The following is a 13,944-nucleotide window of genomic DNA, read 5'->3' on the forward strand; positions in this document are numbered from 1 at the left end:
GCTGCAATCACCGCCATCAACAATACTATCAGCCAGTGATTTCCGAAACATGTTTCAAGAGTACACACTAAAAATATCTTCTAAAATCGATTCACTGTCTACATCTATTGGCGCCGAACTTAAGTCAGTGAAGGAAGAGATGTCGGATATGAGAAACTCTATGGACTTCATGAACTCTAAGTTTGAATCACTGCTTAAAGAACATGAAGAAACCAAGAAGGTCATGGTCGAACTACAAAAAGAAAATAGTGTGTTGCAGTCGAACGTTAGGGACCTTAATGCGCGTATTAATACCCTCGAACAAAACGCGCGATCTGCCAACGTTGAAATACAATGTGTGCCCGAACGAAAATCAGAAAATTTAGTCCATATTGTGACTCAACTGGGTGCAGTGGTCGGGTGTGCTGTCCCGCAGGAACAAATAGCACATTGTAGTCGTATCGCTAAAACGAAACCCAATAGTTCTAGACCGAAATCGGTTGTAGTTCAGTTCGCTAGCAGGAAAATTCGCGATGAGTTTCTAGCTGCGTCGATAAACTTCAACCGAGGAAAGTCAACAGCTCACACCTTGGCTTCAATGGCGAAAAAACTGCGATATACATCGTTGACCATCTGTCCCCCATGAATAAGACGCTACACGCTGCCGCCAGGTCGACTGCCAAAGAGAAGGGCTACAAACACGTATGGGTCAGAAATGGTCGTATTTTTATGAGAAAGACGGATGGCTCCGATTATATTCTTGTACGCGATTTAGACTCATTGAATAACCTTAAATATTTAACGATACCATTGTTGTTATTTTGCATGAATCTGGCTATGTAATTTTAAAATTCAACTGTTTATCTGTATATTACCAAAATGTTCGAGGCTTACGTACTAAAACTAATATGTTCATACAAAGATTACTTTTGTCCAACTATGATATAATTGTATTAACGGAAACTTGGCTTAATAGTAGCATATTGAATTGTGAGCTGTTTGGTGGGGGATACGTCGTTTACAGAAGAGATCGGGAAACAGCTGGCTTTAGTAGTAGCAGGGAGGGGGGAGGAGTATTGATCGCTGTAAATAATCGTATCGGTTCTAGAAGGTTGCAGGAATGGGAAAGTGATTGTGAGGATTTATGGGTACTAGTCAATGGTTCTGTTCCTTTGGCACTGTGTGCGGCGTATCTTCCACCACCGGCAAACTTATCGATAGTAAAATGCTTTGTGGACAATTTCAATCGAATTTCTGACTTTTATAACTCGCAAATATGTATTTTTGGGGATTTCAACTTGTCAACTTTGAATTGGGCTTCTGTGGGCAATTTGTCGTACCATTTATCACCGCTTTTTCAATGTTTTGTAGATTTTGTTAACTTAAACGGCTTGAAACAATGTAATAACATCACCAATTATATGGGTAGAACTCTTGATTTGGTTTTAACAAGAATGTTATCTTGTAACGTGAGTGAGGCTATTGACGTGTTGTGTCCTATCGATCCACTACACCCTCCTCTTATTGTAGATCTCTCGTCAATTGACTGTCCCAAATTACAGTACAACGATACCAGCAGACCTAACTTTTATAAGGCTAATTATGACTTAATCAACAGTTTTTTGGCTGAAGTTGATTGGGAATCTTTGTTTGATGGGTGTAAGGATGTTAATGGGTTGCTTGTGAAATTCTTAGAAGTTATAAACAAGGCAGTACATGACTTCGTCCCATCAAGCAAACCTAAGACGAATAAGTATCCGCAGTGGTTCAGTAAAGATCTAATTAACCGTCTTAGGGAGAAAAATAATATCAGGCAAAGATATAAAAAACATAAAAATCCTCTGGATTTAATATCTTTTAAATTGTTAACTCAACGTTGCCATAAACTGGCTTCAGCCAACTATAAGTCATATTTGCAGAACATAGAGGATGGAATTTCAAAGAATCCAAAATTATTTTGGTCCTACGTCAAAGCAAAGCGTGGTGGTACTGGAGCTATCCCTGCTGTCATGATTGATGGTGATCGTCGAGTGCATTCTGGTAGTGACATTTGTAATGCCTTCGCGACCAGCTTCTCCTCGGTTGCCTCTTGCTCCTGTCCACCTCTTCGTAATTTTGATAATAAAGATGCTGATGAGTGCTGGACAGGGAAATTAGCCTTCTCTAGTGATTGCTTATCGACACTAAGTATATCTCGCAGGCAGATCTATAGAAAATTACTCACTCTTAATGTATCTAAAGGTGCTGGACATGATCGAATCCCACCATTATTCATCTCTCGTTGCGCTTCAAATTTAGTGGAACCCCTTTTTGTCATCTTTAATTGCTCCCTTACTTCACGAATATTTCCTTCTATCTGGAAAGTAGCGCAGGTCGTCCCTATATTTAAATCTGAACTTTTCAGTAACTACAGGCCTATCTCCATTTTGTCTACCCTAGGAAAAGTTTTTGAGTCTTTGGTCTGTCCTGTACTTCAGAGTTATTTTAGTAAATATTTAAATGAAAACCAGCATGGTTTTGTCAAAGGAAGATCGGTAAACACAAACCTGGTTTTGTACGTGGAAGAAATTACAAAACACATTGATAGCAATAAACAAGTCGACGCTCTGTACACTGACTTTAGCAAAGCCTTTGATAAAGTTCCACACCAACTTATGTTAAAAAAGTTGTCGGCGTACGGTGTTGTTGGTTCTGTCTTGTCTTGGCTAGAATCATACCTTTCTGGGCGTATTTTTTACGTAGTAGTCAACGGCTTTACCTCTACACAACGTGACATAAACTCTGGAGTGCCACAGGGATCTCATCTCGGTCCAATTCTTTTTAACATCTTTGTGAATGACCTTCCCCACTTCATAAAGCATTCTGTCCCTTCCTTATATGCTGATGACCTTAAGTTATGGAAGGTTATTGACACAGAAGAAGATGTCCCCCTTCTACAAAGTGACCTCAATGCTCTTGTGCGCTGGTGCGGAAGAAATGGTATGGAGCTCAATATCAAGAAATGCAATCACATAAAATTCACGAGAAAATTGTTTCCCATCTCATCGGTCTAATTTATTAACGGTGTGAGTCTAGAAGAAGTTGACGTAGTAAAAGATTTGGGAGTATTTTTGGATGGCAGAATGACTTTTGTTCCGCATATTGAAGGCATGGTTGGAAGAGCTTCCAAGCTGTTAGGTTTTGTTATCAGAAACGTCAGGGCATTTAAGCGCTCATCAACCAAAATAGCTCTCTATAATAGTATTGTGAGATCAGTTCTTGAATATGGTAGCGTGGTATGGCGTCCACATTATGCTTGTCACATATTACGTATAGAACGTATTCAAAAGCGGCTGCTTCGGCATTTAGTTTTCAATCATTACAGAGACAAGAAGTCACTCTCGTATAATGATATTTTAGAGTCACTGAAAATGCAAAGTTTAAACAGCCGACGTGACTTACTTGATCTCTGTTTTTTCTATAAAATTATGAGAAATTATCTAAGTTGCCCAGCTCTTTTGGAAAAATTTATGATTAGAGTCCCTCTTCGGATGCCTCGCAAGCCGGTTGAGCCACTCTTTCGTCCACTTCGTAGAACAGTTTTGGGTGCAAACTCGCCAATCTCACGAATTTGTACGCTCTATAATAGGTGTGGGGGATCGATTGACGTACACTGCATGTCTCTAACTAGATTTAAAACAGAAATTGCCAATAGGCTGACTTAGTGGTTATTGTAATTATTATTATTATTATTTTTTTATTGATTATTAGTCTTGGTGTTTAGCACATAATTTAGTTTCTAAGAAATTTTCTATTGTATACATAATATAAAAAGCATGTGGAGTATACCTGTAACTGGTTGTGCAATTAGCACAAATAAATTAAATATTATACTGTAGATGTAAGTAACATTGTAACAATCGTTGGTGTACCAAATAAATAAATAAATAAATACATAGTTACCAACTAGTCAAATGGATATAGGTATTTATATTACTACATTTCAATGTTCTTCAAAATGAAATGGATGATTTGAAAACGAATAGTTATAAAAAGAATAACCACCAAGTCCCAACCTAACTATTCAGAAGATAAATTTTTAAGACTTATGAAAACATTAGCATATCCAATGATTATAAATTATTAAGAGATCTTAAGAGTTGCAATAAGCTCATAATCATGTCAATATCCATGTTAAGAAAAACCTTTTAAATTTCAGAAAAGTAATGGTGATTAATCTGTCAGAACTTACTAATTTATAATAGAATCTACGTACCACCTTTAACAATAAAATATTAAAATATATAAATATAATTGTGTTTGGTTCCAAACGAAAAAAAAAAAAACAATTTCAATTACTTCGATCAGTAATACAACGTAATACAGTATTGTAAATACACATTATTAGTTCAAAAAGTACGCATCAGATCACAATTTTATTTGAATGGAACCATGTGAGGAGCACCAGCTTCCGATTGGACAAAAAATTATCAAAATCGATCCACTCCGTAAAAATTTATAAGTAAAAAAACTACAGCTATAATAAATAATCACTTTTTTAATACATACTTAAACTTTTTTTTTTAATACAAACTTTAAAAACTTTATCGAAATGCTGGTGGCTTAAAATCATAGAAAAGTGCGTGTGTCAGCTTTGAAATGTGACTGGTTTTCTTCTTAAGAACAGATACTGCGATATTTAAAAGTATATTTTCTTAAAAGGGTCAGCTTTACCGTGTGTCACAATTTCACTACACAATTTTTTTTCATACATCGAGCCTTATATCGTTTGTTGATGAGTAAATTCCAAAGAATGTCGTTTCCTGTGTTAGGACAACGTTTAGCAGCATTAAAACTATAACCTTACAAAGTCGGCCAACTAGAGAATTTGCCAGACTGTGGTCCATTAACTTCGCTTTAGGTCGAACACGGGGCCTCTTTTAATATAAAAAATGTCACTGGTTTCAAACGATAATCAATTTTGCTGACAAAGTACAGCGCTGACGTCGATTCTTGTATCATATTTCTTGAACATGTGTTTCCGTGTAATGGACTTCGCCCCTGCCTGTTTAAGGGTGAAGGGACAGTGTATGATGGATTGATTAATTTTTAATATATTTATGTGATGCGTGAATCGGGTCGAGTATACGTGTATGACCCCGATTCTGTTTCACGATGCGACTGTCATTTTAAATGTATTAAATGAGAAAAACTATTTGTAATAGCTACATTAATTTGCTCGGTATGTAGTGTTTAATTTTTTTTAGTTAAATAGAAACGTATTTAGTTCATTTGAAATAAACAGTAGATAGCCATAAAATGTAAAATAGGCAGAACTAATTCCAATATATTCCTCTGCGGATATATCTACAGATATACACACGCTTCAACCTGTAGCATCCCGCTGCTGGGCATAAGCCTCTTTCTCCTTTTAGGGGTAGGATCAGAGCTGTATCCACCACGTTGCTCCAATGCGGGTTGGCGGATATATTCCCTGCTATGAGTAACGACTCCTATCAGATGTACACGATAACAAACGGGACCGACAGCTTAACTTGCTCTCCGAGGCACGGTGGGGATAGTCACAAGGACTATCAACCAGACCGTAAATAAATATTTGTATAAAAAACATAAATATCTACTTCTTGTGGGAATCGAACCCGCCACCGTCGGTGTTTAGGCGCCGCAGACACAGCACACTCACCATTACACTAGAGCGGTCATATTGTACTCGAATATTTCCCAAAGCTTCTCCCAAAACATTCTGTTTTATTATAACATTTTCGCTTATCACAAAAAAAAAGATAAATAACTGCCTTTTACCTGTTATCTGTTATTTAAGATTCATGTGTTCAATTTATTGGATCAGCCAATGTGACTCATCTAATCATGCTATTTGGTGTATACCATCGATGGCATTATTTGCAAATTTTCTGTCGACCTTGGACAAATTCCTGTTCTCGAATATTCTCCGGATATCGATTTAAGACCACCATCGCGGAATATCTTATTCGATAAAAAAAAATAAGTCAGGTGGTCCTTTTAGACCACACTCGAATAATCTATTCTATAAAAAAATTATTAAGTCAGTTTACAATCTACAAACAGTGCCCTATTAAAATTTATTTGGTCGATTTAGTTTCGTCGACAAATGAAATACCTATTCTATTTATATTAATGATGTTAAGCTGAAAAGTTGGTTTGAATATCATATGAATGTCCAATTGTGTTCTCGTATCATAAAGCTTAGGTATAGTATATAAGTGCTTGATCTAGAAAACCTGTTTATATAACCTCTTTAATAGAGGTCTATCTCGGTTCTTCCAGATTATAGGTTTACTTATTCCTTCTAGATAATGCAATTTTGTATGATTAAAGAATAGCCATAATTTTAAAACTAGCTGTGCCCGCGACTTCGTCCGCGTGGAATTTAACAAAAAAGTTATTGTTCACAGAGTTATAAAATAGTATAAAAATCTAAAATAAAAGTAGCCTACGTTACTCCTTATTACATCAGCTATCTAGCAGTAAAGGCTCCGTCAAAATCGGCCCAGCCGTTTTAGAGATTAGCCGGAACAAACAGACTGACAGACACACATGCAGACAAAAATTGTAAAAAGTGTTATTTTAGTATATGTACCGTGTATACATCCATATGCATTTATTAAAAAGCGGTTATTGTAATATAGACACTCCAATTTTATTTATTTGTATAGATGTGTCAGTTGTAACAAACAGACATGTTTTATGAAATGAGTACCTACATTTAATGAAACAACTTTTTTCGGGTTTTTCGCGGTTTATTATTATCTTTTGATTCCCGACGTTTCGGATACTTTACAGCAACCATGGTCACGGGGGGACTGAGGTGTCAGACGTCCCAACGTTACAAAGTTATTCGAAACTACCCGACATACATCAATATCTTATATAGTCCTATCTACGCAGAATGTGCTAATTGAGTCTTTAATCTGTGGTGAATTATGCTTGGTTTTTGATTTAATTATATTAATAATGGGGTCCCAAGCAGGTGGTAATTGCCAGCCATCTTCTCTATTGAAATTTGGATGTTTTTTAATTTCAATAGCCTCACGGATCATCCTTGGTTGGAATCGGTGTTCTTTTGCGAGGATCTGTGGTTTATCGAATCTAATATAATGGCTAGCTGTGTCTAGACTGTGTTCACAGATTGCGGACTTAGTATAGCGACGATGTTTTAAGTCACTTAACAGACACCTCAGTCCCCCCGTGACCATGGTTGCTGTAAAGTATCCGAAACGTCGGGAATCAAAAGATAATAATAAACCGCGATAAAATCCGAAAAAAGTTGTTTCATTAAATGAGTAAAATTCGCGTAAACATTAGAAAACAATATGAGTACCTACAGCTATAAATATTTTTGATATATAAAATATTTGACATTATATTATTATGAGTTGTTAGGGCTTCTCCATTTTATTTCTACTTTTCTGGTTACGTTTCCATGTTGAAAAGTCCATAAGAAAGTATTCCCAACCTCATTTCCAATAGTTATCACGTAACGCTTTCTTAGTTCGGCGTTATTGCGGTGTTGCGCCGAAGCGGAAGTTGCAAATGAAAAATGTTGTCAGACAGATAAATATCACCAACTTTACAGGATATTGTACTTCTGTCGTCTTCCCATGTGGTAGAAGATGCAACTATGTACAATTTATCTCAAAGTTTAATTTCTTTTGATACTGCAACCATTGGGGAAGGATTTTCAAGTTTCGAATTGATAACAGTGTTTTTACGTGTCTCCTCCGTCTTTAGAAGTTGAATTTTGAGACAAACCAATACGCGTGGAATTTTTAATAAAGTTACAATGTTTTACGACTAAGCTTCGTAATAAGTGAAACTATGATTGTTCTTATTACTAATTCTAATTATTATGCCTTTAACATAAGCCGTGTTTTTGTTTAACATAAAACCTAATACATACAACCTTTTATAAAATTTAAACAAAATTATTCTTGAACTTTTTTTACGTAACATTTTTTTATTTTACGTCGCATGTGTCTGCCACGTGTTTGCTGTATCGCTTATTTAGTTGTCATCTAAATCAACATACACTTGTATGTTATAGCTCTTGAAACATATGACTGACTTTTCGCAATGACTGACACGCACTATGACACGTCTTGACACGAAACGGCTACGTGTCAAGTTCTATTACAAATGTTAATCTCACGGTCTCGGGTCAATGTTGTAAGATTTAATATTTGAGATACAGCCAAAGTTTGGAAATGCTGTTCTTTGTATGTGTAACGAATTGATTGTTAATTTTATACGGTATTTCAAATACGAATTTCGATTTGCTAATAGCTATTAAGTATATTTTTTTTAATATTTTGTTTATTTATATAGTCATCAATAGTTTGGTACGTACTGTGTGGCTACGGCACTAAAGAATTTAGCCACCCCCTCTCTTCCCGTGGGTGTCGTAAAAGGCGACTAAGGGATAACAAGGTTCCACAACCACCTTGGAACTTAAGAAGCCGACCGATGGCGGGATAACTATCCAACTGCTAGCTTTGAAATACACAGGCGGAAGACGGGCAGCAGCGTCTTCGGTGCGACAAAGCCAGTACTGCGGTCACCAACCCGCCTGCCCAGCGTGGTGACTATGGGCAAAACACATGAGTTCACGTTATTTTTGGCGTAAACTATGGAGGCCTATGTCCAGCAGTGGACTGTATAGGCTGTAATGATGAATAGTTTGGTAATGAAATTGCTATGTAAAAAATAAAGTACAGAAAACCATATAAGCGATTGATAAAATTACAACTATTTACAAAGGAAAATACTAATGTTGTCTACGCTATTACCATGCAGTGTTACTGTGGTTTAAATCATGCTGTGCCGGGTATGCAGTATGCAGTGAGGATTAACTCGGCCGGAAGTCTATGTGTCCCGCCTCATCTCCTAACAAATGACGGAATTTTAGCAAGATGTATGAATTTTCGCCTTTGAAGTAGCGATAGAATAACAATAATTTCTTTTGTTGCTGTATGGTGTTTTGCTTAAATTTAATAAACTTTAATACTATAGTCTTTTTTTAAAACAAACGAGTGCTGAGTATGTCAGATATTGCCGAAGTGAGATGGGTCATTGTTAAGGGAGGGGCCAACACCTTTGTTCTTTGAAATTGTAAAGGCCCGTTCATATTGAATACTTCTAAAATTTACTGTATAAATATATTATGCACAAGAACTTATGAATAAAATAATTATCATGCGACCAAAATTACGACCAAAATTGCGCTAGCGCATTTACTTATGCTTTCGATGTTGGACTATGTTGACGTATACGAACTTAACCTCACCGAAAATCAATTAAATAAACTTGAACGACTTCAAAATATTCTCAATTCGATTGTACTATTTTTTCGTCAACCTACGTTATATTATCCCGCATAACTTTTCACTGGCTATATCGATCTTGATGATTTTTATTTTAATCTAAAAGCTGATACTTGTCTTGTGGTTTCATGTAAATTGGATCGAGATATGATGACCACTTTTTATGTAATCTTTGATAACGCGTATTCACTTGATTATTTTTTCGTCTAACGTTTTATTACATGTTAATATTGAAGTCGGTTTTTTTTTCGTTTGCGAGCAAACAATTATAGGCTATCCACTTTAGCTACTCTTTTAAGCTTTTGTTATTTGCAGCCACGTAGCCCTCTATAAATAAAATAAATACATTATTGTAAATAAATAGTTTGATGTCAAATTAATAATAACAATAATAAATAATAATAAATATCTACAACATTCACACACGGTCGTGTCTGTTCGTAAAAGTAAGCAACTTAATGCTTGTGTTGTAGGTAACAGCCGATTGGTATAGCTCTATTTTTTTTTTCGATAGACATATATATAATAATAATAAATACTCTTTATTGTACACCACAAAGAAACATTACAACAAAAGTGATACATGAAAAGAAAGATGTACAAAGGCTATATAAATAATATTTATATTACACCCAGACTCGGGGTGGGAATCTAACCCACTATCCCCGGAGCAGAAAGTAGAATCACAAAAACTGCGCCAATGGGCTAGGCAAAATAAATTATAATTGCTTTATTTGGAAATAATTGTAGTACAGCATCTTTTTTGCCATACCTCAGTATTTACCTGACTACGGAAAAGTCAAAAGGAGGGCTACAATTTTAGCAGTCAATATGTGTATTATTTTTGCCTTACTAAGTAAAAATATCATCATATCTTCCAAACTACTTGTCATGATTTTTTGTCTACATATGAGGTATCATTAGAAGCGTCTTAATTGTCCGCTGTTTATAGGCTATATAGTGTCACATTATCTTGAATATTACGCGTACTATTTTTCTGTCGCAGTCGGTAAAACTAAAGTTTTTAATATCTTAAGTAAGGATAGTTTTTAATGAAATATTTACACAATAAAAAAAACTTTTTTAAGAAATGGTCATGGCGATAGAGTTCATCGGACTCAGTACCAATATAATTTATCCTAAAAATGTAAATGACCTTAAATGTACACTTCGATAAAGTCATTTACATTTCCAGAGATTGACACGGGTTCCATACGATATCGCCGATTTTGTTGAAATTTTTATTTATTTTGCTAACCGTACTCACGGAGCGGATATCCGCTGAAAACAGGGTTCAACCGACAATTTCACTTAGTAAGGGAAAAAATAATTTTCGTTTAAGATATCTTCGAACGAACGACGTTTAAAAGTGTCGATTTAGTCTCATGTGTTTGAGATTTGAATGATTTTATAAACGTTTTTGCATCATTTATATGAAATTAGATTGATAATTTTTACACACTAATAGACAGAAGAACGATAGTAAAATTTGAATATCTAAGTAATTTTGTTATTGGTCTTATCCTATGGCCATTGGTAATCTGAAAGAAAATACAAATCACTACATAGTATAAAACAAAGTTGCTTCCCGCTGTCTGTATGCTTAGATCTTTAAAACTACACAACGGATTTCGATGCGGTTTTTTTTTAGTAAATAGAGTTATTCCAGAGGAAGGTTCATATGTATAATTCATGCATAATATAGTAGAGGAACACTGATAGTTTTAGAGGTTTCTAATGTGATGTCGTAAATAAACACATTTTATATTTAGTATTAGCATTGCACCCGTGCGAAGCCGGGGCAGGTTGCTAGTGATAATATAGTAATCAAATATATTTGATACTCATTTGTTACTAATATATGCAACTTAATGCTTGTGTTTCAGCCAACAGCCGATTGGTGTAATAAAATAAAAAATCTTGTTATATTTCTACATACAAATATTACGTATATAAATAAATACTCTCCAGACTCAGAGACCAGACTCTAAATATTTCGATTACAATATAAATAATTGTGTTTGCTCGCAAACGAAAAAAAAAACCGACTTCAATTACATCGACAAGTAATACAACGTAGATCGACGAAAAAATAGTCAAGCAACTACGCGTTATCAATGATTACTTAAAAAATAGTTATCAGATCTCGATAAAATTTATACGTGACCACATGATAAACATCAGCTTCCGATTAAATTAAAAATTACCAAAATCGGTACACCCAGTAAAAAGTTATTAAGGATTTTCGAGAGTTTCCCTCGATTTCTCCGGGATCCCATCATCAGATCCTGGTTTCCTTATCACGGTACCAAACTAAGGATATCCCCTTTCTAACAAAAAAAAAAAAGAATTGTCAAAATCGGTACATCCAGTAGAAAGTTATGCGGTATAATACAACGTAGGTCGACGAAAAAAGCGTTAAGTAAAAACGCATTATTAGATATAACTCGAAAAGTAGTTGTTAGATCTCAAATAAATTTAAATGGGACCAATTGGCACACACCACCTTTCGATTAAAACAAAATTTGTCGAAATCGGTCTACCCGGTCAAAAGTTCTGATGTAACATACATAAAAAAAAAAAAAAATACAGTCGAATTGAGAACCTCCTCCTTTTTTGGAAGTCGGTTAAAAACTAAATATATAACAGGCATCGTAGGTAAAAATGTCTATTCAAAAAGTATTTATTATTAATGTGTCACTTTCTTGTTTCAGGTGAGACCCTGTTAAATATGAATTGCTGACGAATGGTGCTTAAACAAACACCTTAAGATAAGTAGCAAAATATTATTGAAAGATTTTCAATTATTTCAACGTACATATAACTTTTCTAACTGAGGTGGGGCGCAATAGGAAATTTCCTGCTGCTCAATATATGGAGCAGTCCGACTGGGGCAGTACCTCGACCTTGCAGAAGATCACAGCTAAATAATACTGCTTTCAAGCAGTGTTGTGTTCCTTTGGTGAGTAAGGTGACCAGAGCTCCTGGGAGGAATTAGCGATAGGGTCGACAACGTGGGTGCGATGCTTCTGGTGTTACGAATATCTATAAGCTACGGTAATAACTTACCATCAGGTGTACCCTTGTTTGTCGACCTAGCTATATAAAAAAACCTATACCGTATACAACAATTTAGGCATATTTATGTAAGTTAAAGTAAGTTACTATGTATAACCTATGTAAAACAGATTATTTAGAAGGATTCGTAGCCCATCTCGTTTATTAAGTATATATATATTCGTGGTTTTATTAAGTTAAATTAATTGTTATTTTTTTGTCTTGTGAAATTAATATTCGAATGTATTTTAAGATATAAAAAAAAAATGTAATATAATCAAATCACATTGAACTTAGTGTCATAATTTAAAACAATAAGGCTTAAAATCACGTGAACGAGTTACAATATAGTTGCAATGCAGAAAACTGAACGAGTCTTATTATTTTTGAAATAAGGTTTAAAATAGTTTGTGTAAATAAAAGTTGCAGACGACTGCTTGTGACAGTTATAAGATGCCACTGGCACTGATGTCTTAATGAACTCAAATCGAGATCTAAGGTTTAATTACTGATTGCATTGTCATAATGAAAGTATAAGACATTTTAGCCTTTACCCGTATTGTAATAAGGTCTACTATTTAAATTGAAATGTTGTTTTGCATACCCCTATAATCTTTGATCGTGGAGCTTTTTATATAGAAAATACCTACAATTATATGTATGATAGCATCCCAGCCCCATATTACCCGTATAGTTAGGGAATGAATGACCCATTATTCCTAAACAGTACTTATGTATAAGGGACTTTTGTCCAAAACTTTCACCCCTTTTAGACAATGTAGTTTCATTTGAGATGTGTGGTTACGGTAGTAAATAATATAGCCACCCCCTATCTTCCCGTGGTTGTCGTAAGAGGCGACTAAGGGACTACACAGTTCCACTACCACCTTGGAACTTAAAAAGCTTAAAAAGCCGACTGATGGCGGGATAACCATCCAACTGCTGGCTTTGAAATACACAGGCTGAAGAAGGGTAGCAGCGTCTTCGGTGCGACAAAGCAAGCCCTGCGGTCACCAACACGCCTGCCCAGCGTGGTGACTATGGGCACAACACATGAGTTCACGCCATTTTTGGCACGAACTTGTGGAGGCCTATGTCCAGCAGTGGACTGTAATAGGCTGAAATGATGACGAGTTTCAGTCTGTATATCTGCTTTTTATTATCAAATTAAAATATTGATTATTTACAAATCGCTATCTGTGGGAGCGAAGTATATATATTCAATAAAATAATATAAAACGGAAAGGTTGTATAATAAAATCAAATTTGACTAATCCAGACATCAGACGAAGTCGCGTAGAACGTCTGATGTATTCACAAAGAATTGTATGTACATAGATTATACTCAAATAATAAGTGTTTTGACGCCGCGTTGGCGCAACAGTCACAGCTATGGATCGTGCCTGTTGCGCTGGCGGTTGCAGGTTCAATCCCCGCACATGACAAACATCTGTATTGGCCATACAGGTGTTTGCCGTGGTCTGGGTGTTTGTTCAGTCCTTGTGGTTCTCCCCACCGTGCCTTGGAGAGCACGTTAAGCCGTCGGTCC

General features: G+C 35.5%; 1 protein-coding gene across 1 annotated transcript; it reads left to right on the forward strand.

The window, feature by feature from the left end:
* The first annotated feature begins 887 nt into the window (after nt 1–887).
* LOC123666411 lies at nt 888–3,032 on the forward strand. Its single transcript, XM_045600504.1, has 2 exons — nt 888–1,749; nt 1,876–3,032. Exons 1-2 carry the CDS (start codon nt 888–890, stop codon nt 3,030–3,032), a joined length of 2,019 nt encoding a protein of 672 aa, XP_045456460.1.
* The last annotated feature ends 10,912 nt before the right edge of the window (nt 3,033–13,944 follow it).

The sequence above is a fragment of the Melitaea cinxia genome, chromosome 26 (genome assembly GCF_905220565.1).
Source record: "Melitaea cinxia chromosome 26, ilMelCinx1.1, whole genome shotgun sequence".
Classification (NCBI taxonomy): domain Eukaryota; kingdom Metazoa; phylum Arthropoda; class Insecta; order Lepidoptera; family Nymphalidae; genus Melitaea; species Melitaea cinxia.